General features: G+C 40.1%; 1 protein-coding gene and 1 pseudogene across 2 annotated transcripts in view; one reads left to right on the top strand and one right to left on the bottom strand.

Annotated features, from left to right (window-relative positions):
* The window catches only part of LOC129074318 (integrator complex subunit 6-like), a 54,895-nt gene extending 33,145 nt beyond the window's left edge, over positions 1-21,750 (bottom strand). For both annotated transcript variants that reach the window (XM_054578096.1, XM_054578094.1), the window contains exons 1-2: positions 21,301-21,750; positions 21,087-21,164 (exon numbers count right to left, since the gene is read on the bottom strand). In XM_054578096.1, coding sequence (XP_054434071.1) covers positions 21,087-21,164; positions 21,301-21,411 — 189 coding nt within the window. In that variant the 5' untranslated portion in view covers positions 21,412-21,750. The remainder of the gene's footprint in view (positions 1-21,086; positions 21,165-21,300) is intronic.
* LOC129074317 (coiled-coil-helix-coiled-coil-helix domain-containing protein 2-like) lies at positions 7,797-8,404 on the top strand (annotated as a pseudogene).
* Positions 21,751-27,380: the final 5,630 nt, after the last annotated feature.

The raw sequence follows: 27,380 nt of genomic DNA, 5'->3' as shown, positions 1-27,380 counted from the left end.
TGGCCGTAGGGCTTTGGCTCAAGAAGTCCAGTTTTCTATTCAGGCTCAAACAAATCTACCGAAACGCCTCAGTATTTACCATAGTTGATACTAATGATGAACATGGAGTAAGGAATAGAGGAAGGAATATTTTTAAATGCATCATCTTTGAAAGAGACAATTAGCTACTGGTTGTCCAATCTACACGAACTTTTCTAACCAAGATTCTTCCTCCTAAGCAAGAGTAAAGGAGGGGTGGTTATAGAAATAGAGCCACAAATATTTGGATACAACCCTTCTGGCATCTTCAAACATTCAGAAGGCCCCAAATCTAGAATAAAGGGAGAAAGTAAAGAAACAAGCAAACAAAAAAAGTTTTAGCAAAACAGCAGCATCCCTTATGTGCCCCCAACAGCTATAAACAGCAGAAAAGAACCAAAGACCCAAAGTCAACAGCCAACATGCTATATGTGAATGATTTGTAGAATAGAAGACAGAATCATGTTGACTAGTCAATAATGGCTATGAAAACAAAGCAACACAAAATGCTAAGAAGAGAAGCCAAAAGAAGAAAGCAGCTAACAGTAGGCCACAGAGGAGCAGGCCAGCAAGGCAGAGAGCATACAGCACAGTTTGGCACCTTGGAACAAAACAGCTACCTGAGTCTTGGTAGCCCTGAGGGCAGCAGTGATATTCTGAATGCTAAGGTCATGTCAACTAGAGCAACAGAGCTGGAGGTGGAAAGCAAGAGCAAATATAATACAGAGATAAACTAAGTGATTTAAATTTCATGTTTAGCTGAAGGCATACTGCCCATATCCATACAACTATAGCAAATACTATCTTTTCTAGTTTGTTTCCTGAAGCAATTTGGATCAGAATGATTGAGAGGCAGAAAGGGGGCAGATTAGTAACTACACCTTCCCATGAACTATCTGTGTGACCTTGAGCAAACCAGTTGGCTTGTAGAACCTACATTTCATTATTTGAAAATGAAGAGGATTATATAAGCAGGGACACTGTGATACAACCTTGCAGAACAGTCATTCACATTGTAATGGTGAATAAGAATCGTGCTCCCTAAGGTTGAACAATACACAACCTGCATAACCATACAAGGTGAAAGTGGTCCTAATTTAGATCCATTCCAGTTCAATAGTCTGGAATTCTGGGTAATTAAAGATGTGCTTAGTTTTTTAAAAAAATATTCCTAACATATTCTGTGTGTCAAAGGATCTAAAGGTAAAAGCTTCCCATGTTTTCTTTTGGCCAGATTGTATATATGGCTTTAAAAGTACCAGGGTAAAGTAAGACATGAGAATAATTGCTTGTAGCCCAAGGAAAACCTTACTGAACTAGACAATCTAAATGAGCTAAAAGGAAGGATTATGATTTTAATTGTCCTCATCAAATACCTAGAAATATCAGCAGGTGATTGCAAGTTGCACTGAATTAAAAAATTAGCTTTCCTCTTTAGGGTAGAAGAGAAAGGTATAGAGTTGGGAGAGAAGGCATCAATTCTCTCCTTTATTTATGCAACACACTTTTATGAGCCAACTATGATGTTTTGGTCAGAATGTTACATGGTGGGTATACAGAGAAGGATTAGCGTTGAGGAGTTCCTGACACAAAGGAATAAGGAATGCAGTTATGGAGACTGAAAGATCAGAAAGTTTAGGACGGCTTCTCACAGAAGACGGGGCATTTGAGGATGCCTGAGGGCATGAAGATCATGGGACTCCCCACACTGAAGTGAGGAGTGAAGGGGGCAGGCCAAGGGAAAAAAAACAACAGAGTTCGTAAGAGGATAGGACCTCTTGGGGGAACTGCAGGTAATTTGATTATCATTTTTCTGAGTACATGGAAGAAGGCAAGGCTGATAAATCAGGCTCTGACTGTAATGTGCTTTGTACATTGTGCTCAGTAGTTTGGATCTTATCTGGCTCTGGGAATAACTTGAGGTTTTTAATTAGGGGAGTGGCATGATCAGATCTGTATTTTAGCAAGGTCGTTCCGCTGGAAGTTGGAGAATAAATTGCGGGGTGGAGGGGAGGCTGAAGCTTGAGGCAGGGAAAACTGGTTTGAAGATTATTGGAAAAGCTTATTAGAAAAGCGATGAAAGCCTGAGTGAGGGTAGTGGAGTTGGAGAGGAAGTTGAAGATAAAGGAAGTATTTCAAAGGTGGAGTCATAAGGACTGAGTATCTAATTAGAAGGTGGGGTAAGGGGGAAAGGGTCATACATTAGGTGAGGTTTCTGGCTGGGGCAAACCTGTAAAGCTAGAAGCCACTTTACAAATTCAACTTTTTTTCTCTGAGTTACTTCATTTAGAAATCTCACTTCCCACACTGTAAACTTAACAGTTAAATCTATAGCAAGTGTTGAATTCCTGAGAGCTGCAAGATAGTTCAAGGCATGACTAAAGAAAAATTAGTGGACTACTTAATTGGTAAACGGCTCGGATAAGGTTTGTGTACCACTTAGGCAAGCACATTATAACTCATCAGTATTTAAAATAATGTGCTCTCTGTGTAGTCTTACTAATCAACCTGTCGGAATAATTACTCTTTAAAATTTCCCTTATAATATAGGTTGAAACCAATTTACAAATCATTTCTCCACCTGAATCGCTGGTGTTCTGTTTTTAGGTCAATTCCAATTCTTTGCAATGAAGTGAATTAATTTGAATGAAATTTTAATGCTTTTCCTACTTCTGTACTACAGAGTATATGGGCTCCATTTACTACCCAAAGCAATAAACTTTTTGGTAGGAGTCTAGCCCCTTCAAGAGAAGAATTAAATGCCCCTAAATCTATTCCTCAAAATATTGAAGCGGGGGGAGAGCCTATAGATTAATTTAAATACTTAGCAAATCTTGTTAATGTGACAAATTTCTTTCAAAAAGATCATTATGAAGAGCTTGTGAGAGAAAGTATACATTTATATTCTTCTTTCATTGCTTGGAGTTGATTTTTTTCACAAATGAATTCTGGACAGCCCATTTGCCTTCTAAATACAGTCTTTTCTTTCAAATTACTCCAAAGATCTCCTGCTCTCCTGTCAGTAAAATCTTTAGTCCTGATAATAACTTCCTTACATTCTCATGGAGATTTACAGCTTACAAAGCACTTCCATACTTCACCTTTGCTTAAGACAACCCAATAAAATTGGTATGGTATTATAATCCTTATTTTTTTAATAAACCAGGAAGAAGATTTAGGTAAGTCTTGTTTACGGAGGTGACAGTGGTAGCAAGTCATACTCCACAATTGCACTACTACAGTAGTCCTTAGTCACATATGGCTACTGAGCACTTGAAACATGAATAATCTGATTTGAGATGTAATATAAGTGTAAAATACACATGGGATTTCGAGGAGTTGGAACTAAGAAAAAAAATGGAAATATATTTTACTTTTATATTGATTACATGTTGAAATTACAATGTTTTGAGTATTTTCAGTTAAATAAAATATATTACTAAAAGTTTCACCTATTTCTTTTTACATTTTAATGTGACTGCTAGAACATTTTCAATTTTGTGTATGGCTGGCATCATGTATCTATGTGACAGAGATGTTCTAGAGGGACCTGAAGATCATTCAGGAAAACTTGGCCTTGCTTTGGCAGGGAATAGACTCATTACAGATTCCAAGGCAGGGGGATACAGGATCAAAACAGTGTTTCAGGAAGGTCAGTCTGGCAGTGACATATAGGACAGATTGGAAAAGGAGAAGCTATAGTCAGAAAAAAGAGGCTAGGAGACTTGAATAGTAATCCAGCCCAGAGGGAGTCAGGGCCTGAATTAGAATAGGAATTAAGAGAAAGGGGTTAATCGAGAAACAATTTAAACAAACAAGATAGGACTTGGTGACAGACAGATTATGGGCCTAAAAGAGAGAGAGTATAAAGTGATTACAAAACTTCTAGCCTGAGAGATCTAAAGAATGGAGGTTTAGAAAAAAGGAGTAACATGTAGGACAAAGGAGTAATATGGGATGAGTGAAATCCTAAACTAAGAGTTTACTGTCTTCGCAGGTCAAATTTTAAAAGTCTAGCAGCGGTAAAATGATGATGATGATGCTGGTGATGATATAAAATAATCACAGGTAATATTTATCAGTGTCTATGTGTCAGCAATTAATTTATGCTAAGCATGGCATTTTATATGTATCCTCATCTGAGCCTTATGACCACCCGTGAAGTAGGTTCTATTACTATTTCCATTTTATAGTTGAGCACACTGAGACTCAGAGAGGATAAGCAACTTGTCCAGCTCAAAGAAGTAGTAAATGACACAGTCAGGATTTGAACCCAGGTAACCTAATTTGAAAGCCTACCAATTTAAACCACTATATTAGAGATTCTTCTACATATTCCAAGTATTCACCTCACAGACATGTCTTGTTATATTAGCTTAGAAGTTTGTAAGTTTAACAGAATTTTCAAAACATTTTAAGTCTATTTTCTTGTCTAAATGCAGACCAATTGGGTGTGGGAGCAGTGGATTAGGACTTGGAAGACCCTAGTCTATTCTTGGCTGTAACTAACTAGCAAAGCAAGCGGTCCAGAGTAAGTTGTTTACTCCTTATTGCGACTGTTTCTGACCCTCTGCGCCCTTATTTCCATCTTCTTATTTGAGGAGTGGGATTGGCAACAGGAGACTGGCATACTCCCTCTAGGCCTGTTGCTGACACTTTTTGTAAATTTCTGATATGTTCTGACATATCTACTTAAGGGGTAATAGACTCTACCCCTTCCCACAGACCTATAGGAGAGATCTGTCAATATGTGAACTATTTGGAAGCTTTTTGTGAACACACATCTAAGCTATATCCTCCAGTCTAGTTTTAACAGAAATAAAGCTGTCATTTAGAAGACAGTTGGCTCCTGTGTCTTATTTCTCCTTTGGTTTCCATTGGTTGCTGCAGCTGGTGCTATGTTGGAGCAGGGAAGGGCAAGGGTGTTATTTAGCTGGTCTCCCAAACCTCAATATCCCAATACTTGTCCTTCCTGAACTTCATCCTATTTTGGCTGGATCATTTCTCTGATTCTTTAATTTTTAATTATTTTAATTTTTTTAAAATAGAAGAACCCTTCCGCCACTGAAATATTGCTGAAGTATAAACAAGTAAAAGAGATAAAAGCAGATCAACTGTCCTTGAAGGGGATGTGGGAATGATGTTAGAGCTCTTTCTGAAAACCGCTGCTCTATCTCTAAAGGTCACTTGTAATTCTTTTCCAAAACACCCATGACCTGGTCAGGCTTTGCATAATGATCAGATTTAAAGAACATGCTTTTAATTTCCCTATCCGAGGTAACTGAAAAACATATTTGGAGTAGCTGCATCTAACTTTCCACAAGAGAAGTGCCCCTTAAAAACTGTGTAAATTGGATATTTGTAAATCAATGCGTAATTAAAATTATTTAGGGTGATAGCTATTGAAAGAGAATGGCAGTGAATCTTTTCAATGAGCAAAAATAATCCTTCTAGCCCTGACTGCTGCAGCTCAGTTGGTTGGGCATCCTCTGGCAAAGCTAAAGCTCCCTGGTTCCATCCCCTGTTGGGGCACATGCCTGGGTTTTGAGTTCAGCCCCAGCTTGGGACACCCATGAGAGGCAACCGATGGATGTTTCTCTCTCACATGGATGTTTCTCTCCCTGTCTCCCTCTCTGTCTCTCTAAAAATAAACAAATAAAATCTTTAAAAATAATCCTTCTATATTATAGATGGTGACAAGCCAGGCTATCTCCCACAGAGTGAGAGAACCTCTCACTGCAAGGCACCACTTACTATGATCCTATGCCTTGGTGCCGAGCCACTGCACTGACCCATTTGGGGCACACACACCCAAAAGCCTATTTGGACAGTACTTTAGTGGAAGTCCAAGTCTTCCTAGCTTGTTAGCAAGCCCTTCACAATCAATAAAAAACCTTGCTGGAATCCAGAGAGACAATTCATGTTGCTTCTCTCTCCTTGACAAGACTTTTATCTTTTCTAAAAGGAAATAGCCTGATAATATCTGCCCTTTGTTATCCCATATAGAGGGTCATCCTGGACGCTGGGCTCTTCTAGGTGGTTACAAACTGCATGATTAACAGATTTGAGTATTTTCCCAGATCGCAAGTTAAAGCCAGAATCTAAATTTAGTAGGGCCATCATTCCTCTTATTGAAAGACAAACTATTTTCCTTTTTCCATCTGTTCCCTACAAGGTTGAAGAAAACTTGTTCTGCAACAAACTAGACAATTTGAATGCATCAATTTCAACAGTAACTTTCAACCAAATTACTTTCTTCTCCAATTTAACATTCTATCATCTTTGTCATCACAAACTGTTCTTTTTTTTGGTAAACTAACCAGTGAAACAGAATGAGATGAAAAATAAGAAGTCCTGCTTTTCCAATTAACTCTATCTCCCAAGGAGACAAATGAATTTCTCCTTGGTCTTTCCCCTTAACTTTATATGGAATATTTGTGTGAGTTAAAACTTTTCAACTTCAAGAATTTTTTTCTCCCAACAAAATGGGCCTCAATTTTGATAGATATAAGACAAGGTTTACTTGCCCTCCAGGTAAATAAAACACTGTGAGAGCTGAATCACCATAAACTGTTCAAATGTCTTTTTGTTATTGTTGCAGCTTATTTTTTTAACAGTTTATTTGTATTTTATTTTTTCCATTACCATTTATCCCCTTTATACCTTCTTCCACCTCTGCCCACCCCCCTCTCTTCTCATTCACCACACTGTTTGTGTCCATGAGGCTTTTCTCCTTTTTGCTCAACCTCCCACTCCCCAATCCCATCCCACCCCACCCTCAGAGTTGTCAGCTTGATCTCTATCCATGAGCACACCTATACAGGAAGTTTTTAAAATTGTGAAATGCACTTTAGGAAGATGCTGTATAATTAAAAGAATGGAATTGTCTTGCTTCTTGTATCTCCTTTTAAAACTCTCTTGCATTATATTTTCCAACCCTACCTGATGCACTTTTTCCCCTTAATACTCTAGTAATTTGTTCTCATTTCACTTTTTTGTGGTTTTCTCACTTGACTTGGGTACTGATACACTTCTAGGTTCAAAAGAGGCATTCTGTTTATTCTGTGTTTTATTCATACTAATATAGCTTTTTTCTTATAAAATTACTTGTTTCAAAAACATCCAGTTCTCTTGGATTCCTTTTTTTCCCCCAAAGTTATTTTCCCATGAGCACTTCTAAGTGTTCTGAACTTGCCAAAATGCTCAAAGACTGTTTTATTTGATTGCACCAATTCTCTCCCTGAGAACTAAGATTGCTATCACTTTCTGGTTCAATCCACAAATTTTCATGAACAAACTTTAGGAAATACTACCAGTCAAGACCACATAAAATTATTCTGGCTTACCTGACTCTTCTACTTTTAAAAAGATTGTTAAGAAATTCACCCCCTAATAATATTGCAAAAACTTATTTGACTGTGGCCTGCCAAATTGTATTTTTCTTTTTGCAAATGGTTACAGACTTTCAGGATCACAGATTTTAAAATAACCTGGGCAACCTGAAACTAATATAACATTGTATGCCAACTGTAATTCAAAAATAAATTTAAAAAATAAATAGAGCAAAGAAATATTCACAATTTGACTCTATCGACACAAAGTTCACCATTTGGTGTTACTGGCTCTTTAAAATATCGAGTATGATTTTTTTTTTAGTGTATAAACAATCATAAAGATTGGTCTAAAATACCTGCAAAATGCATTTATGATTTTTCAGTCCTTACCACAGGGAATTAGGATAAAATTAAGAAATAACACATCTTTCTGAGTTCACTTGAATGCATGACAAGATCAAAAGAAATTTGAGCACTTGTAGATGCAGAACTGCAGAGCGCAGTGCACTGCCACGTGGAAGCTGAAGCTGCACCTCCTACATCACTGCACGGGCCAGCCTGATACCTCAGAGGGGAGCTGCGCCCAGGCCAGCGCCAGCAGCTCAGCCACCAGCGCCAGCTCCACCATCTGCTGTTGGCTCACCTGCTGCTTCCCCCAGCAGCCAGGTCTCATGGCCCAGATGGTAACCACTGCAGCTGGTGTGGCTGTGGGCTCTGCTGTCAGACACACGCTAGGTCATGCCATCACTGGAGCCTTCAAGTGGAGGAAGTAACGCTGAGACCTTAAGACCTGACATCACTTACCAGGAGCCTCAGGGAACTCAGCTGACATACCACCACCAGCAGCAGCAATTTGGCCCATGCCACTATGAGATGAAACAGTTTTTGGAGTGTCCACAGAACCAGAGTGACCTTAATAAGCATCTTGAGGGTTTCAGCAAGGTGCTGAAACAGTGCAGATTTTGCAAATGGATTAGCCTAATCAAGAAGTTAATATTGAAGAAATGGAAAATCATCTCTCATGACCAAGTTAATTTAGTATAAAGATATAATTGATAGTGAAAGTATAAAACTACCAGTTAAATCTCTCCTATTATTAATAGTTTCCTTGCCTCAGAATTATAATGGAAGAGGGTGGTCCTACTGTATAGAAGTTCTCTGACGTGGTATTGAGTTTGGGGCTGGGCAAATATTTGTGTGGCCTCCTTAACCAAACTTTTGTGATGTTACTCTTTGTGAATCAATTAGAATAAAGTGATTTTCTTTAAAAAATTTTTGATGTTCACCAGAGGTGCTAACATGTAGGAACTGAATTTTAGAAAACTATTCTCCTTTGTCCTGGAATCAATTGCATTGTTATTGCAGGAAAAATATCTTAGAGTTGCAAAGAATTTGCCAAACTTGCTCAGATAAAAATGGCAAGTTTCCTCTCTCATTCTCAGACCATTTCAATGGCAGTTATTGACCAATACCTATTATCAGAAAAAAAATGCTATTGTGCAGATCACACGTTCAGTTATTTAGATTTTGGGCTCTAATGAGAGATATTTTTCCGAATCCATACACAAAATAAAAATTTTAAAAGGTGGTCTTGGAAAAATATACAAGGACAGGAGTGAGGCTAAGCCACCTAAACCCTGCAGAAAAAGCTGAACAGATGAGATAGCAGAAAGGCCATTCATTACTTTCTAAAGACCATATAGCATCTCCTTTCTCCTGACTAATTTTTTAAAATAATTCTCTTAAAAATTTTATGAGTTGTTTTTACATCATAAAAGTAACACACATTTATTGTTAAAAATTCCAACAGAAATACAAGGTTAGTCTATCTCTCCACCAAACTCTCAGCTCCACCCTTTTGCTAGGACCCTGTCCTGAATGTTATACTGTTAACAGCAAACAAACAAACAAAAATTCCAATAAGATGGAGTGACATTTACTGATTTAACCAGTGTGAGAGGTAGCACATTAAGCATATATAGGAAATGTTTTCTAAAATTTAAAGCAATTTTGAGATCACCCTGAATTCCATACCTCAATTATTCCACTTCCTGCCTTTCAGTTATACAATTCTGTCTTGTACTTTTTGAGAAGGAACAGTGTTAATAATCCAGTCTAATCCTTTGATTTTACAGATAAGAAAACTGACATCTAAAAACCATTAAACCCTGGCCAGGTAGCTCAGCTGGTTGGAGTGTCGTCCAGATACACCAAGGTTGTGGGTTTGATCCCCAGTCAGGGCACATGCAGGAGTCAACCAATGAATGCATGGATGGGTTGAAGAGCAGATCAATGTCTCTCTCTCTCTCTCTAATCAACAAATAAAAATAAAACAATAAACAAAAAAGGCTAAGTGACTTGCCCTGGGTCATGTATATATCTGGTTAGTAGCAGACTGTGGTTAAGAGACCTGTTCTCCTGCCATCCAGCCTAGCGCTCACTACAGAGCAGCTAAAGTCACAAAAGTTGCCAGATTTACATGACAGTGGATGGTGTGGTCTACCAGACAGGCTATATACTATGACCACTTTTTTAAAAATTTGATTTTTATAAAAGTACCTAGACTTAAACAGACTTCTAACATACAGCTCATAAGCATCACCATGAAATGGAGTTTACGATGTCTATACACATATATAAGCTTTTAAGAAAAATGGAGAGATTTCCTCCACATATCTTTAGCAATCTCCTACAAGAAATAAAACAAGAGGGACTCCCAACTTTCCAATGCCATGGCTGCATTAAAGCTTAGATACTCTCTCTAGAATCCTATTTCTACTGTCTAGTTATGTGGGTTTCCTTCTGCAGAAACAATGCAAAGAGAGACTGGGCCTTCTGATTAAACAGAAGTGCCTCCAGTCGAATCTAAATCAAAATGTTTTGGTCTAGTTCAGGTTAATCAACCACTAAAGGTCATAATCAGCCCCTTCCCTCTTCCTTCTGCAACTCAATCAACCACTAAAGGTCATAACCAGCCTCCTCCTTCTTCCTTGTGCAACTACTCATCATTGAAATAGCACCTCCCCCTCAAGCCACACCCTTAAAGGAATGCTTTTAGTTTGCTTGTTCTCCTCCCCCAGGCCTCCAGATATCCTGGCTCTGCATCTCTTCTTCCTTATATTAACTGATATTCTAAGGGGTTGGAAGAGACAGGTCTGACTGAAGCACAGGATTCCTGTAGGAAAAAGACAGGAACTAAGTTTACATAGACATATGGAGCAGCTCCCAGAGAGCTCAGAATGGCATTCATAGGCATGGGTAGTCTCTGAAGGCTTAAGAAAGAGGAGTGATATGATGAAACAAGCATTTTTAGAAAGTAAACTGTTGGTGTGGGTAAAGAGTAGGAATTTGGGAGGTACTTGGGAGAGCACTTATAAGGTTGTTATAATGGTCAAAACATAAAAGGTCAGGACCCAGACTCAAGTGATAGCAGCAGAAATTGTGTTGAAGGAACATATGTAAGAAATATTTCAAAGGGATGATAGATGGGCCACAAAAGAGATGAAGGACAAGATGAATGCTAAATAATGCTTAGCTTTCAATCCTAGGTGACTAAAAGATGGGGAATATGGGAGAGGGGATAGGCTCTAGAGCCATAGGAGGTCTTGACATGTCACCTGCGTATAAGCTGATGGCAGAATAGATAGCCAGGTGGAGATGTTCTATAGTTAGCTAGAGATGCCTGGCTGAGAAGCTGAAGATGGAGAGGCATCAGTGGAGAAGGACTATTTGAAATATAAACGAGGTAGGATGCATTCAACAAGAGAAAGAATCTGGAAGACAGGGATTGATTTATCAGAGAGGAGTGGAGAAACAAAATAGAGAAGGTGATAAGTTTCTGGAAGGAAGGGAGGAGTCTTATGAGTTTCAAATGTAGTCAAGGGCAAAGAGAATTAAGCATTAGTAAATTGGCTCAAGTAGCTATATAATAAATCCTAAAACCTTAGTAAATCATATTTTTTTCACTAGTACTATTTCTTACTTGCATACACATAAATGTTTCAAGTCTTGTCCAAAGGCATTCAAGTCCAGAGTTTGGCTCTTGGTACTAAGTTTACTGATTTCAACCTACAGGGCAGGATATAAATAATGAAAGAGCAACTGCCAAGAACAAATAATCTAATCAGGTGAATATGGTTTGAGATACAGAACTCTTCTTTTTCTACGAACATCTGGCACATCAACACAGAAGTCTAACATAACTTTTTCAGGTTAATCCCCCCAGTGTTTAATTTGGCAACATCTCCCTTCCTTCTCTGAAATTCACCCCTTACCAATAAAGCATGAAGGAAAAAAAAAGCTATCTGGCTATGGCAGGGGCATGGCTTGAGGAGAATGGATGAAATGAAGACTGCACCATTATATGAGGCACGGGCTGCTACATAAAACTCCACAAATATGGTATGTTGCTTTCAGGCCTTTCACAAACCCACTTCTGCTCCCCCCACAGGTTGTAGATGAGGAGAAACTCAATGGTTACTGTGGAGTACATTGAATGTCTTTCTTTTCCCTGCAAGAAGAACATTTATCAAGGGATTGATAAAGTGAAGATGGCAAATCAGTTTCTGGAGGGCAGTGTGATAGCCAAAGACCACCCTGTTGCTTTTCAAACCCACCACCACTCTTCCTATAGGGCCTATTAGCTTAGGCCACCAGTCCTCAAACTCCACCCCGAAAATATACATACTATGTCAAGCTCCATCAGCTGAGAGTCTCAACAATTCCACATCTGTCCCTATGCAGGGGCATAACTATGGGACATCAAAGGCCAACATGTTTCACAAACAAATGCACCATAATATTCACCTAGAAGTAGCCAGAGAATAATAAAAATGGTAACATTGGTGTCAACAATTTTCACTCATTGTGTGCTTGCTACAATACCAAGCACTGTAATACCAAAACCAACTATAAACAATAGCATGACAATTCTGTCTTTAAAAAAAAATGTTTCCATGGCATATATCATAAATAGAAAAATACCAGTGAGAAGATATTAAAAGGAATGCTGTATCATGATTGATGGGGAAAATGAAGCAGCTCATTACTTAGGATTCTGAAATAGAGACAGACCTGGGCTACTATTCAGCTGTGTTAGTTAACTTCTCCAGGCCCCAGTTTCCTTATCTGTTAAATAGGGATAATAATAGTACCTAAAACTGAGGCTTGTTGGGAAGGTAAATGAAATAAGCACTTTATATTCATTGGCACATTGCTCCATGCATATAAACATTACTCAATAAATGTCAGCTGTTACCATCATTGGGAAGCTATTATATTATTGTTCATTATGTCAAAGAGATATATATAAGTCAAATCATATCTGTAAAAGCCAGATAATACCTTTGACTATGGGATGGGTCTTAAGAGGCCCCAAAAGTAGGGCTAAAAAATGGTCCCACCTCCTATATGTGCTCTTCATCAGCACATCTCTACTTTCACCCAGCCTCAGAATTAAACATTGGTATTATTCCTTAAATGGGAGCCATTACAGTAACAAAAAAATAACATGGCCATTAAGAGAACTAAGCTTAGAGAAAGTAATAATCCTGGGAGACCTCCTGTTGTGTGGATCTGGACCTCTCCCTTTCTTTTAAGGCTACTGATGAATTCCCATGATATAAGACAAGGGCTCTGCTAGGGAACATCAAGAAAGCCTTCAATAACAGCAGTGTACAAATTCCCCTTTGTTCTTAGGTTTTACATTATGCCAAGCTAGATAATTTATCCTTTAGCCTACTTTTCTTGATGAATACTGTTCCTGGAAATTCTTGAGCCAAGTAGCTACATAAATCTAAAAGGATACACTATGTATTTCTAATAACACTAAAATCATCAAACATTTAATGCCACTGGTGAGCACATATTACAAACAGAATTCTGAATTACTGTAGTTACATTAGGAGTTCACATATATTTTCTATAGTACTTAGCCCAGGAAAGAAATTCTAACCCAACCAGTTGGACCACCAACTACATTCAAGAGTCTAAGCACCAAAACTGTCTTTCAATAAAAACAAGGAGGAGTTGCTTTTATATTTTTGCCCCAGGGCTAATGGTTATTAACCCATCAACTCTGAACTGTATGATAATCTTTTATGCACAAGTGAGTCCAGTATGGCATTGTTCATTTTAAACACAACTTTGAGAGAAAAGATCCTCCTCCAGAAGTAACTTCATCATAGACTGATACATCTAACAGAAATATAGTGCAAGCCACATAGGTAATTTTATATTTTCAAGTAGCTACAATAAAAAATAGAAAGAAATAGGTGAAACTAAGAATATATTGTATTTAACCCAAAATGTAAAAATATTAAACTTGTGATCAATTTAAAAATTGTTAAAAAGATATTTTATATATTTTTGTACTAAGTCTTCAAAACTGAGTGTTTAATTTACACTTACAGCATATCTTGATTCAGACTAATTGATTTTTGAGGGCTCAATAACCACTCATGGCTAGTGAATGCTGTACCGAACAGTGTAAATGCAGCCAATCTAAAAAATAAATGACTGGTGGATTTGAAGAGCCATGCCTAACCTCACTGCCACCTCACCTTTCACCATCTTTGATGGAGCCCTTATGATGTCTCCATCCCTCATACTAGTCTACTATAGTTTCGAAGAAGGGGGGAAGCATGTGTTAACAAATCACCTTGGAAACCCAAATCCATTTCCCAGTAGAAACAATAACAAACACAATAGTTCTATGGCTAAGTAACATTATGTGTTAAAAAAAGTTTCCTGGGGAAGGTCTGGGAACCTAATCACCATTTAGAATATTGTATCCAGAAGAGAGTGTGTTCCAAACTTCCAACATGGACACAGAAAGACTGCCTGTATCTCTCATTTAAACTCCCAGTGAAAGGGAACTGGAATTCATGTTTACCAGGAGTTTTTCATTTAAGGACTTATACTAGCGGGTTCCCTTCTTCATCCCTGTTCCCCTCTCCCATATAGAAGGTCCCTCAAACCTGCCCTTCTCTAGAAAATGCATTCCTCCCTGAGGTGTGGAACAGCTGCAATGTTTAGCCAACCTGAAATGAAGAACTCCGTCTCCTGAGCAGTTCTAATTATCTCCCTGAACCAAAGGCAAACAAAAGCACAATATTTTCCCTTTCCTTAATGTGGCCCTGCCCTTCTGCCATCCCCCTCCCACCCTAATCCCAAACTCAAGGCCAAAAGCTCTCAAGTGGCCAGCACTAATGCAAAACTAGACAACTTCAACTACATCTTTTGAGTCTCCTCCACATTTCATTCTTCCCTCTCTCCAGTTCACCACAACATATTTGTCTATGTAATAACCAAATAAGCACACAAACAGCAAGGCTTGCTCTATTTCTCTTCAAATCCATCATAGTACTTTAACCCAAGAGAGGTGTATGAACTATAGCTTGTAGATTTCAAAGCCCTTTTGTGATCCAGTCCTCATCACAATTTTGACTACATTGAATTTTTACTAGGTCCTGCCCATCCTCCCTCCCCGACTTCCAATCTGTTGGTTAATAAAGTCCACCATTCTTGACATCTCCCCCACCTTAATCCACATCTCATCACTTTTCTTCAATGACTATTCTCAAGACTCTTGATGAGTATGACTGCTTTACTATTCTGATCTCTCCTTGGGTCAGGTCTTTCTTGGTGTCACTTCAGGCCTCTATAATAAAGCCTGGTCTGGAGAGGGTGCTCAACGAACATATGGTTAATGAATGCTTACATTGCTGTGGTGGAAATCCACTATTAGACTTACCTTCCAGAACTCTGTTTTGGTCATATTGCTACATTGCTGATAAAAGTCAGACCAACGGTTATCAGTACGGGAGAAAGGGATTGCCCAAAGAAGCAAGAGACATTTTATGGGTTGATGGAAATGGTCTGTATCTTGGCCTAGAGCGGTGGTTTTGTGAATGTACAAAGATGTAAAAATGCATCATCATTAAGATCAATGTATTTTACTATATAAGTTATACTTCAATAAACAAAAGAAAGGGGGCACATATACATTGGTCTTGTAAAAATATTATTTTACCACATTATAACCCTGAACCTAAGTGAAAATGCTAGCTGTAAAAAAATATTAAACAAATGAAGGTGTTAATGGTGATCACTAGTCTCTGGAGAAGACTAGTGAAAATGGGAGGGGGGCTGGGTAGCTTTCACATTTACCCATTACTTGAAATCTCACCCACCCAAATTATTGAGTACCCAGTAAAATCTAGGCACTCCCTTTGGTACTTGGGGTCAGATATAGAGAAGCTCAAACATGTGTCCTTAAAGAGCTCATATCAGGGAGGCCAACATGAACACTATCACCACATAACATGCTAACTGCTACGGTTAAGGTCTGAACAAAGTGTTAAGAAATCACAATAGGAGTTCTTACACTGTTTGGAGTAGGGGTGGGGCAGAGAAGCAGGATGACTTTTGAGAATGTAAAATAAAGAGTTGAGGCATGTCAGGCCAACCAGTGTGTCCAAGGTAGAGGAAAAAACATGGAAATGGCACAGAAGCAAGAGGCAGAGTTAGATCAGAGAAATGGCCTAATATCTCATTGTGGCTGTAGCCTGAGGCCTAGGAGAAGAGAGTGAGGAAACACTGTTGGATAGGTATGATAAAAGATCATGAAGACCTAGAAGGCCAGGTTAAGGAGTTTGGATTTCATTCTGAAGTATAATGGAAGGCCACTGAAATATTTTTAGTAGGGAAGTGACTTTTTATTTGACTTTATTATATTTTAAAAATGATCAATCTAGTGACATAAACATGGAGGAACTTTAATACAATCAAATTTTCTTTATCCATTTATCCATCAGTAGACACTTGAATGGTTTCCATATCATGGTTTATTGTAATTAATGCTGCAGTGAACATGGGGGTACAAATATCTTTCAAATTAGTATTTTTATTTTCCTCAGATAAATACCCAAAAGTGAAGATCCTGGGTTGTATAGTAGTTCTATTTTTAATTTTTTAAGGAAGCTCCATATTGTTTTTCATAGTGGCTTAACCAATTTATATTCCCACCAAGACTGCACAAGGGCGCCTTTTCTTCACATCTTTGCCAACATATCTCATCTTTTTTATGGTAACCATTCTAACAGATATGAGGTGATATCTCATTGTAGTTTTTTGATTTGCACCCTTCTGATGATTAGTGATGTTGAGCATCTTTTCATGTACCTTTTGGGTATCCGTATGTAAAAATGTCTATTCAGATCCTTTGCCCATTTTTTAAATCAGATTGTTTGTTTTTACCTATAGGGCTTATGAGTTCTTTTGTATATTTTGGATATTAATCCCTTATGAGATATATGATTTGTAAATATTTTCTCTCATTCAGTAGGTTGCCTTTCAATTTTTTCATTGTTTCTCTCCTTTTTTATTTAAAAATAACTGTAAACATATACTTCACATGGCCAGAGAGGAAGGTGAAAAGGAAACAAGATCAGGAAAGAAACAATTCATCATAAGTCAATGCATCACCTTTGTAGCATTTTGAGTTTTAAGTGCCCCTTCCATTGTCTCAGGCTGCTCTCACAGGCCATGTTGCTACTGTTTTACCTGAAAGCACTTCCTTAGCTTCCAACTACAATAAAAGGCTCCCTTAAAAGTCGTTCCTTTTACAAATAAGGCCCATAAAATATATATTCATGGGCATATGAAAAAGTTATGCCTTAGTTAAAATACCAGTAAATGTTTGGAACACAGATAATAAAAAAAGCATAAGTTTACTTCCTGAATATGTAAGCCAAAATGTTACCTTTTACTGATAGATGTTGACAAAGGCATGCAGATAACAGTAAACAAAGCTAGCTACAAACATGAAAAAGCAACACTCAAAGGAAAATTTCACTTTTTCAAATTACAGACTTCAGATGTTTCTTTGAAACAACTCTATTAAAAAACAACAACCTTCTGTCCACTATGTATACATGTGTTTCAGCTATTTCAGGAAAAGTGACTTGGTTTTATGTTTGAAAAGCATTTCCTTCAATAAAAAAATTAATTTTAAGAAAGTAAATTCAAACATCAAACCTCTTTGAATCTTTTTATTATATACCACAGTCTCATGGCTCACTTTCTTTTTGATGCCCTTAATTTACTCAGAGTTAGTAGTAGAGATAAGCTTACCTCTGATAGTCACTGAATAAAAGAAAATTTTGATTTATAGCAAAACAAAATGTACAAGATAGCAGAACCACAGACAAAGCTATTAAGAACTAGTATACCACCCCCCCACTTTAAAAAACCATGTTTTAGTCTTATAAGAATATAATGGAAATTTTAAAATATTAGAGTTCCATCTTAGTGTACACTAAAGATACCATTGTATAAATGTAGTGTTAACACTTGTGACACTATGTATATAAAACTTGTCTGCAAAGCAATACTCGAAGCAGATGTAGCACAAAATACATGAAATTCATGTAATTTTTATATGGTCCCCAAATCAAACTTAATTCCATCCATCCAAAACCGAATAGAAGTAACAGGTATGATAATTTTAAACGTATCCATGTCCTAAGGGATGTGCAGTAAGAAGTTACTAAGTATTAAGTGAAATAGTATATTCACATATTCATCAGTGTACATTAGTGAAAAGTTTCAGTCACAGTAACTTTTCACAAGATTTATTGTCAGCATGTAAGTGGATATACTGGGAATAGTTCCATGCCTATTAGTGGGGGAGGGGGGAACTCCCAACCAAATGCACGACTTATTCCTGTTATAACACCAATAAAATTGAATTGTCTAGTAGAAAAGAAATCTTTCCCTTGCAGTGTTTAGAGTTGAATATAACCAACACCCAAGAAATAAGCAGTTATTTTGAGGAGAGATAAACAAAGTCCCTCCAATCATGGAGAAATTGAAAAACACACCTTACGTTATTATGCAGAAAAATAAACTACAAATCAAACACAATCATCACTTTGCTGAAAAGACTTGAGTCTGCTAATGAAGAGTGAAGTTTTAAGTAGGAACAAGGATGTCTGCTGACAATCAGAGACAGAACTATTTGATAATCAGTGTGACAGAAAACAGACATTTATGGCTCCCAGCTATGTGCAAGTGAAAGACTCGGCTAAATTTTGAGAAAAATTCACCAGCTGTTCTAAAATTTCAGACCTTCCAAAATGGCTAGATCCTAACAGCAAATGAACAAATAGTTACCACATGCTGAGGGGAGGGTTTGGAGTGGGCATAAGGGAGTGGCTGAAAGAAATTCAGAAAAAGAAAATGCTCCCATACTATGGCATATCAGTAGTAATTCAGGTATAGATTGCAACATGACAAGAACATCATTAAGATCATTAACCATGTCCTAGCACATGCAATTATGTAAGATTAAAATAAAAAATTTGAATAACCTTAGAAAAGCATAAAGATTAAATAAGAAAACAACATGATTAGCAATTAAAGGTATTATAGAAAGTATTTTCCCATACCTGGCCTACATAAGGAAAAAAAGATTAAACCCAACTGTGAATATATTTTTTTTTTTTACTTTAGGAAAAACTGTAGTGTACAAGATAGCAGAATAAGAAGAGGTAACAGATGAAATTTCCACTAAAAAACAATATTCAAGTTTTCCCCTCTGTTCATAGAACTATCTTGAGCTTCTAAAGTACCATGGATAAATTACATCACTACTAAAAATTTTAAGTATAAGGACTGTGTGGCAGTCCAGAAAAATCGATGGGACATTATAGGTGGAAAAAGCAGAACACAAAGTAATGTGTACACTGTGATTACAAAGTTAGGTAAAAAGATGTAATAATGGTTGATAGGGGGGATGAAACTTTCTTTTTTCCTTTCCAAAAATTCTGTACATATTTCCATGAAACTTTTATAGATTAAAACCCATTTTTATTAAATTTTTTTCTGTTGTTTTTATCTATGAGTTTGTTTATGTTTGTTCAAAACCCATTTGTAAATTAGGGGTCTTGGCATTCAGAAAAATGCTTAATAAATCATTCCTTTAAAGAAAATAAAAGGCATACTGCTTTGTAGTTTATCCTTTTTACTATTTCAAATTAAGGAGGACTTTAAATGGCCACACTATAAATGGTGGGCTCTTATCTGTATTAGTACTCAAGGGGTGTAGACTTTTAGACTTAGGATGTACCAACATCTGCTCTTGAAGGTGGAAGAAATGGTCACACCCTTTTGGGGAACTGATATTTTAAAAAAGTTTATGGCATTTTGAAAGATATCTACTTGCTCCACTTTTTAAGTGGACAAATTAAAAACTGCAAACGAAGTATCAAAACCAGAAGTTTTAAGGGGAACCTTGTAATCAAATTGTTCAAACTGCAAGTTACAAAGTTAAAGCCTCCCTTATTTCTCTATTCTTTTTCTCTCTGGTTTTATTTCTGAAGGAACACTTTTTGACCAATTATTCAGTTTGGTAGGTTCTTTTAAATACCTTACTTGGCTGACAGGAATTACAACACATCCAGATGGCTTCTCCCCAGCACTATTAAGATAATTACGAGATGAGGGTTTCTAGCAAAGGACTTCAAGGATTATGGGTATATCTATATATCTATAGATATATACACACACACATATATACAGAGAGAGAGAGAGAGAGAGAGAGAGAGAGAGTGTGTTTAATATGCAGGCAGGACTCTTATGCAGGTTAATTTAATAGTTTGAGTTCTATTTCCTCTGGTCACTGCAGGCAAACCAGTTCTTTATCTCCTCTCCATTAGTAACATAATTAACTTCCCCATGGAGGTGAAGTCCTCCCTGCCTTTCTCCTGTAGGTCACAATCCTGTGGATCAAATCGTCCAATTTTATTACTGTAACTTTGTGTAGTCGAGTTCTCTCTTTCCTTCCTTTTTCACTCTATAAATCCCTGCAAGGCTAACACAAACCTAATTTATGATGTAAATAGGTAGGCCAGGTCCCTATAAAAAGCTCTACCCCGTGTGGATTCCGACTGGGCATCTCCTCGCCCAATTCTGTCATGGCTTGTTTCCAATGAAACACTAACAGTAGCTAAGGTAACCGACAGCAGAACCAATTCCGAAGAAACAAAAAGAGTTCCTCTGGTCTCGGGGTTGAGAGGCTTGCTCAGCGGACAGATTTTCCATTGGGCGGGGGTGGGTTAAAGACCACAGAAGTGCAAAAGCAGTAGTCTAATCTTTGAAGGCCGTTGGCTGGCGCTGCCACGCTCTCAGCAGGAAGGGGGCGGGCAAAGTGGGAGGAAAGGGGGGGAGGAGAAGCAGCAAGGAGATGGAAGGGGGAGAAAGGAGGGGTCAGAGGAGGAGCCGGGGCAAATGGGAAGCCCGCGACGGGTCGGAGTACCTAGGGCGGAGTCGCAGGCTAGCCCTGCCCCTCGGCTGCTGCCGCGCCGGGTGTACCCCGAAGGGGCGGGTCTCTTCCCCTCCCTCTTCTCGCTCCTTTCCATCTCAGCAGCGCCCACAGTCTCCCTCTCTGGCTCATACAAAAGCAAAATGTCCGCCATCTTCAGAGGCCGCAGCGGTCGTCGCTGCCACTGGCCAAGCTTTCCTGTGTTTTCTCCCCAGAGCTGCTGCTGCCCTGATCCTGGGCGGCGCAGAGACTCGAAACCACCGACCGCACCGCTCCGCCAGCCCTCTGCGCCATCCCGTCCCTCACGCCCCTCTGGGAGACGCAGGACCGCTCGGGACAAGAAGGGGAAGCCGCCTTAGCCGACTGGCTCCCAATTCCGGGCCTCCCCACCCCCTTGATGGCCCCTTTACCTTGATGCAGTACGGGGGTTCGTCGTAGGTGACCAGCATGTACCTGTCTCCTCGGCTGGCTGGGTCCCTGGCGCGCAGCTGCGGGACGAGGGATGACGGAGGGGGCCGCGAAGGGAAGGAGGGAGGAGGGGGCGACACAAACGTTACAGAAGCACCTAAATCCACCACCACCCCCTTAGGAGCTCTTCCCATCTCTCCCCTCCCCTCTTTTTACCTTCAAGAATAACTCCACAGCGCCTTTAGCAATGTCCAAATAGGAGGTGCCCAGGTCAGTGCGCTGGTTCATAGAGGCGGACGTGTCTATGAGGAACAGCAGGATGGGCATCTTCCCCCTTACCCCTGGCTCCGCTACCCGCTCTCCTGGCCCTCTTGCCCTCACTGCTGCGCACTGCCACCCAAACCCTCAACTCTAGCAGAACCACGGCGCAGGGAGCCAGAGGAGAGAGAGACGGGACTGGGCGGATGAAACTGCTCCTGGCCTCCTTTTTCTGCAGCCCCACCTCCTCTCCCTATAAGGGAACTTGAAAGTATGAGCGTGTGTAGCCCACGGGCCCCTTCCCCTTCCTCTCTTCTGCCACCACTACTGCCGCCGCCGCCGCCGCCACCGCTGCCGCAGACTACTGCCCAAGCATCCGTCCAAGCTCACTCAACCGCTCGCCCCAGACTGAGAACTGTCTCCGTTCACAGACACACAACTTCTGTTCGCTCACCTACCACCGGCACCATGTGACCAGAACCCACGCCATTGGCTGGCAATTATGTGATGTTTGCATATTTATTAGATGACAGAGCAATGGGAGGGATTTGGGCGAACCCTGGGAGTTGAAGTTTGAACACAGGCAGGAGTAAGTGGAAATATTAAGGACCCTTCTTTAAAGGCCTTGGGAGGTCTTACGATACTTAGGGTGGTTGGATAGAGTTTCTCTTGCTCTTCAAAGGTGTTGATTCATTCAAAAGGTAGGATGAATCTGAGCTACAGTTTTACAGAAGTACAGAAGCAGATGCTTGGACTGGCTGCACAGAAAATGCTTTGCTAACTGCAATCGATCAATTCTGCTAGTGGCTAAGACCAAAGCACTTTACAAGCAGCAAACTTCATTCCTGTCAAGACCTACTCGCATTCCTTTAGCTCCCCCCACTACTTTTGATCGGTATTTATAAGTCAGTTGCTGGCCTTGCATTCCACATATATGTACTTTTAAAGGAAACTAAAACATAAACACAGTTACCTAAACTGGCCCTTTGTGTGCGCTTCTTCATTTTCACTGAGCTCTTTGAAGTATTGGTTTTCCTGTGATAAATCCACACACTCTTGCACTTGTGCAGCCTTTGCACATGGAAGGTTTGCCAACCAAGATTCTGACTCAACTCACATTTATTGAGCACCTATGAAGTGCCAGGCACCCGCATTATCACCATTTAATCCTTGAGATGATTACAGCAGCCATCTACTTCACACTTTTCAGTAAACGGAAGTGCAGCTCAGCCAGATTATGGCAACAATGAGGGATGTTCTCAGGTGTGGCTCTAAGGAGAGGCTCAACACGTGGTTGGTTACCACAACTGGCTAACTATTTTATGTAACACAATTTTTAAATGTGGAGGTATGTATTCCTAGCAGGATGCTATGCACAATGTGGAATCCTGAGATTCAATGAGTTTATAATTTTATTAATATGTTTATCTTTAAGTAATTTTCATATGTTCTTTGTGTTATATATTATAGATATGTGCAAACATTAAATAATATTTTCAGAAAAATAAGGTTTCAGAAGAGGCCACACAGCAGTATATGAATCAGGGACAAACAACTGAAGCAAACAAAAAGTGCAATGGAAGCAATGGTCCAGTTGTCTAGAAGTTCAGAAGGTTTCATGGATGAGATGGATGAGGCACAAAGTGGGAGGACTGTGAGTATAGGTTGGAAAGAATGGTAAAAACAAAAATTCAGCCAGAGAGTAATATGCATGGTGCATTTCAGGCCAGTCTGGTGTGATACACCAGGTGGGAATTAATTAGGAAATAGACACAAAAAATTCCTCATTTCCATGCTGACATAAATATTATTGGAGAAGGGAAATGCCTACATGGGCTATGGTGCTAAAAAGTGCAGGACTGGTGGGGGCTGGTGTGTCAGTTTTCTATCTCTGTGTGACAAACTACCATAAGTTCAGCAGCTCAAAACAACATACGCATTTATTAGCTTACAGTTGCCATGAGTCAGGGGTCTTGGCATGGTGTAGCTGGATTCTCTGCTCAGTTGCACAAGACTGCAATCAGGGTGTCAGATAGGCTGTGTTTTCATCTGAAGGTTTGACTGGGAAAGAATCAGCTTCCAGCCCCATTCAGGGTATTGTCAGAATTCACTTCTTTGGATGTCTGCAGTCTATCTGCAGCTTCAGTTCACTACCACTTGGTTCTCTCCATAGGCTTGTTCATAGCATGGTTGTCTGCTTCTTCAGGGCCATCAGGGAACTTGCTCGCTTCCGTCTACAATAATGGAGCCTTATGTAATTTGACTTAATTGTGAGAGTGACAGTCATCACCCTTGCCATATTCTGTTGACTAAAAGCAAGTCATAGGTCTCACCCACACTCAGGAGAGAAGAATATACAGGAGGTAACATCATGAGGTGGAAACAATGGGGGCCACATAATCATTTGCCCAACATTAAGCGGAGATGGGATGAGTACCTAAAAACAAACTTTGCCTAGTTCACACTTCTTGTTAGAGTCAACTCCTAGTACTTGTATGCCACTTTCAGTCCACCAGATAAATGCATGGGGTTGGCTGGTCGTTTAGAGTAGCCTTTGGTTGAAGAAGTACAAGAGTTTATATGTTATATATATGAAATACCCTGTGTGAACTCGGACATATCACAGTCCTTATTTGTATATTTATAATATATAAATGAGAATATTTAATTTTATACATATAAGTATATTTGTTAATATGTAATATAACACATTTATTGATATATAATATAAGCTATTATAGATATATATTTATAGGTTTATAATCATAAGATGATTATTGCATATCAACAAATATATATTTATATATTCTCTAATATATATATAGATATAATATGGATATATAGATATTCCCCAAGTCACAAATGCTATTTTAAGGTGGCATTTAAAAATATTCTTTATACTTTCCCCCCAACTTTTCTACAATGAGTATGTCTTACCTGTGTAATCAGAAAAGAGGTTAGGTTAAAAATTACATACAAACTGTTAAAAAAAATCATTCCAAGGTAAATACTATTTAAACAGTTTTCAGAACTGATTTACCAGTATTAGGGAAGCACAAATGGTTTTAGCCACACTGTGCTCCAGAGGTTGAGGCCATGTAGGCCCTATAGGACCTTAGGATGTGCTCCCTAGGCAGGTGTATTGCTTTTAATGTACTTATTTTTTTCTAATAGGGCATGTTATATGTTCAAATGGTACTGAAATGATATAAATATAGACTCTGAAAAATACTTGTCTCATTATAAAATGGGAAAAGGGACAATATACAAAAAATAACTATCTGATGGATTTATGAGTTTATCCAGATTAAACCAAACCCCGAGACCTCAGCATGAAGCCTCTCTTCCTTACTTCCTGGAGCAAAGTAGACCCTGTATTAAATAGAATGTATACAGACCTCCTTATTGTGTTTCTTTGGCACACATCAATGCTAAAACACCCAGAGACTTTTCTATATCTGTCTCAGCCACAGAACATCAGCATCTTTGAGTTACAGGGCAATTTATGCTTTGGCTTTCTCTCACTGTAATGTTAATACCTGGTGTATTACCTGGTATACCTGGTGTAACGTACGTGCTCAATAAATGGTTGTTGAAAGAAATAATTGAATATGGTATGGCTGGAATTCTTTTATTGTCTTCCCAGGTGCTCCTTTCCTCAGGCTGCCCAGCCTGTCTCTTGGCCCTGCCTGTCATTCCCTACCCAAGAGAGCAGTATGGCCAGCACCCTGTCTCTGGATGCAGGGCCTTTTGGATTTAAGCCATATTAGGCCCCTCAGGTTAAGCCCTTGAGCTAATACCCCCATCCAGAACCTCTGTACTTGCCCTTCTAAAATTACTCTTCTTTGGGCCACTGCTCATTGTCTGGCTCACTCAACCAACCCTCTTCCCAAATATCGGGCTCGTTTTCACTGCCAACCTTCTGGACAGTTAACAGCATTCTTTTCTCGTTGCAGCTTTATGATCTTCACTAACAATCCTGTCTTCTTTCTGGCTTTCTCATGCCTTTTGAACTCTCAAAAATAGTTTCCTCTTTCCTCTTCATGTCTCCACTCTTTATCTGCTTTTCTTTCACTAGTAGCCTCTAAATCAAGTCACCATACTCCCCAGGACAAGACTTTTCTACCTCATGTCTAGGGTTGTTACGGAAAGCCAGACTCAAGACACGATTCAGGGAACGGAGTAAGCCTTTATTCACACGCGCGGGCTCAGAGGAGGCAGTCTCCAAATTCTGAGCCCCGAATCGGGGCTAGATAGGGGTTTATAAGCCCTAGCATTCCGGCGGGAAACGGATGGGCTTCCCAGGTGGGGGAAGGGATTAGCATTCAGGTGGGAGATTGATGAGATTGATGTGCTACCCAGGCGGGGGAAGGGGTGTGAAAACGGGCTACAGGAACAGATAAGCAATGATTAACAGTTAACCTGGGAGGGGTCTCTGGCTAGGCTGCTCCTCTTAAGTCATCTTGCCCTTATCATTCCCCCGTTTGATGCTAGACGAGATTGGCCTGAGTCTTAGCATCATCACACAAGCCACGGTGGTCACTCTGTTGGGGTTGGGTCGGGAGTCTTTGGTATCGGTGATGCTGGAGGAGCAGCACTCGAGCAGCGGCTCGTCTGGTGACCGCGGTCTCTAGGTTATTAATGAGGGTGCGCAGCAGCCAGGGTCCTAGACTTATTCCTAAGAGGAGTAATATCAGGGGGCCTAGGAATGGAGCCAGCCAGCGGAGCCAGATTTGGGTATCTAAGCTCCATGTCCCTTGCCCTGACTCTCGGTAGCGCTTCGCACCATCTTTCAGCTCCTTAACCTTCTGGGTTAAGATTCCAGCCTAGGAATAGGCAAGTCCCCCCTTTTTCTGCTGTGAGGAGATCTAGGGCTCGCCTATTCTGCAGGGATCATGCCTTGGTTGCCGACTAAGATGGTTGGTCACTACTCTGGGGTGGGATCAGGTCTCTGGTTCCTCGGGTAGAAGGCCCTCTGTCCTTCAGTTCTCTTCAGCCGGACTGTGGGGGCTCCCTTCGAGGTGGAGGTTCGGTGGCTCCGAAGTCCTGGCTCGTCTGGATCTGCTGCTGCCTTGGCTCGAGTGTAGTGGATCCAGGGGGTTATTCCTGTAACTTTAAGGGCAGTAGGGGTGGTTAATAGTACTAGATGTGGGCCCGTCCAAATGGGTTGGAGTGGTTCCTTTTTCCAATCCTTTACCCATACATACTGGCCTGGACGGAAGGGGCGTGCTGGCCTCCCTCGGGGTTTGGGTTCCTGGCCCAATTGGGCCCCGTAGATCCTGTCTAGGGTCTTACCCAACTGTTGTAAGTACTGGGTCTGCTGTAACTCCCCCTTCTGTCGAAGGTCATTGGGACTTCCTATTCTAGTTATAGGTGGGGGTCTTCCAAAAACCAACTCATAGGGAGTATACCCCGAGGGGTTCGGGGCATTCCTAACCCGTAGCAGGGCTAGTGGTAACAGGTCTGTCCATGGCAGGCCGGTTTCTTGATGGAACTTAGCTAGGGTTTCCTTGAGAGTTCGGTTCATTCGTTCCACTTTACCGGAGCTTTGGGGCCGATAGGCCGTGTGTAGCTTCCAGTCGATGCGCAGGAGCCGGGCGACCTCCTGAACCACCTGGGCGATGAACGCCGGGCCATTGTCACTACCAATGGTGAGTGGGAGCCCATATCTGGGTATAATTTCCCTGAGTAGGATTCGGGTTACTTCCCGAGCTTTCTCAGTTTTGGTGGGGAAGGCTTCTACCCAACCCGAAAAGGTGCAGATCAGGACCAGGAGATACTTAAATCCTCGGCTGGTCTTGACTTCTGTAAAGTCACTCTGGAGGTCCTCGAAGGGCTGGGACCCCTTGTGTTGGACTCCCGGTGGGGCCCCTTGATGCGGGGCTGCATTGTTCCTTGCGCAGGTAACGCATTGAGCCAAGGCTGTTGAGCACAGGGTTGACAGGTTGGGGAAGTAGAAATACCTTTTGAGCAAGTTTTCCAGGGAGGTCTTACCCAGGTGGGTCGGATGGTGGCAGCTTCTGACTAAATTGCTGGCC

This window comes from Pteronotus mesoamericanus, unplaced genomic scaffold (genome assembly GCF_021234165.1).
Source record: "Pteronotus mesoamericanus isolate MK-2021 breed Mesoamerican mustached bat unplaced genomic scaffold, CSHL_Meso_final contig_49, whole genome shotgun sequence".
Lineage (NCBI taxonomy): Eukaryota > Metazoa > Chordata > Mammalia > Chiroptera > Mormoopidae > Pteronotus > Pteronotus mesoamericanus.
This window is presented reverse-complemented; position numbering and strand designations above follow the sequence as displayed.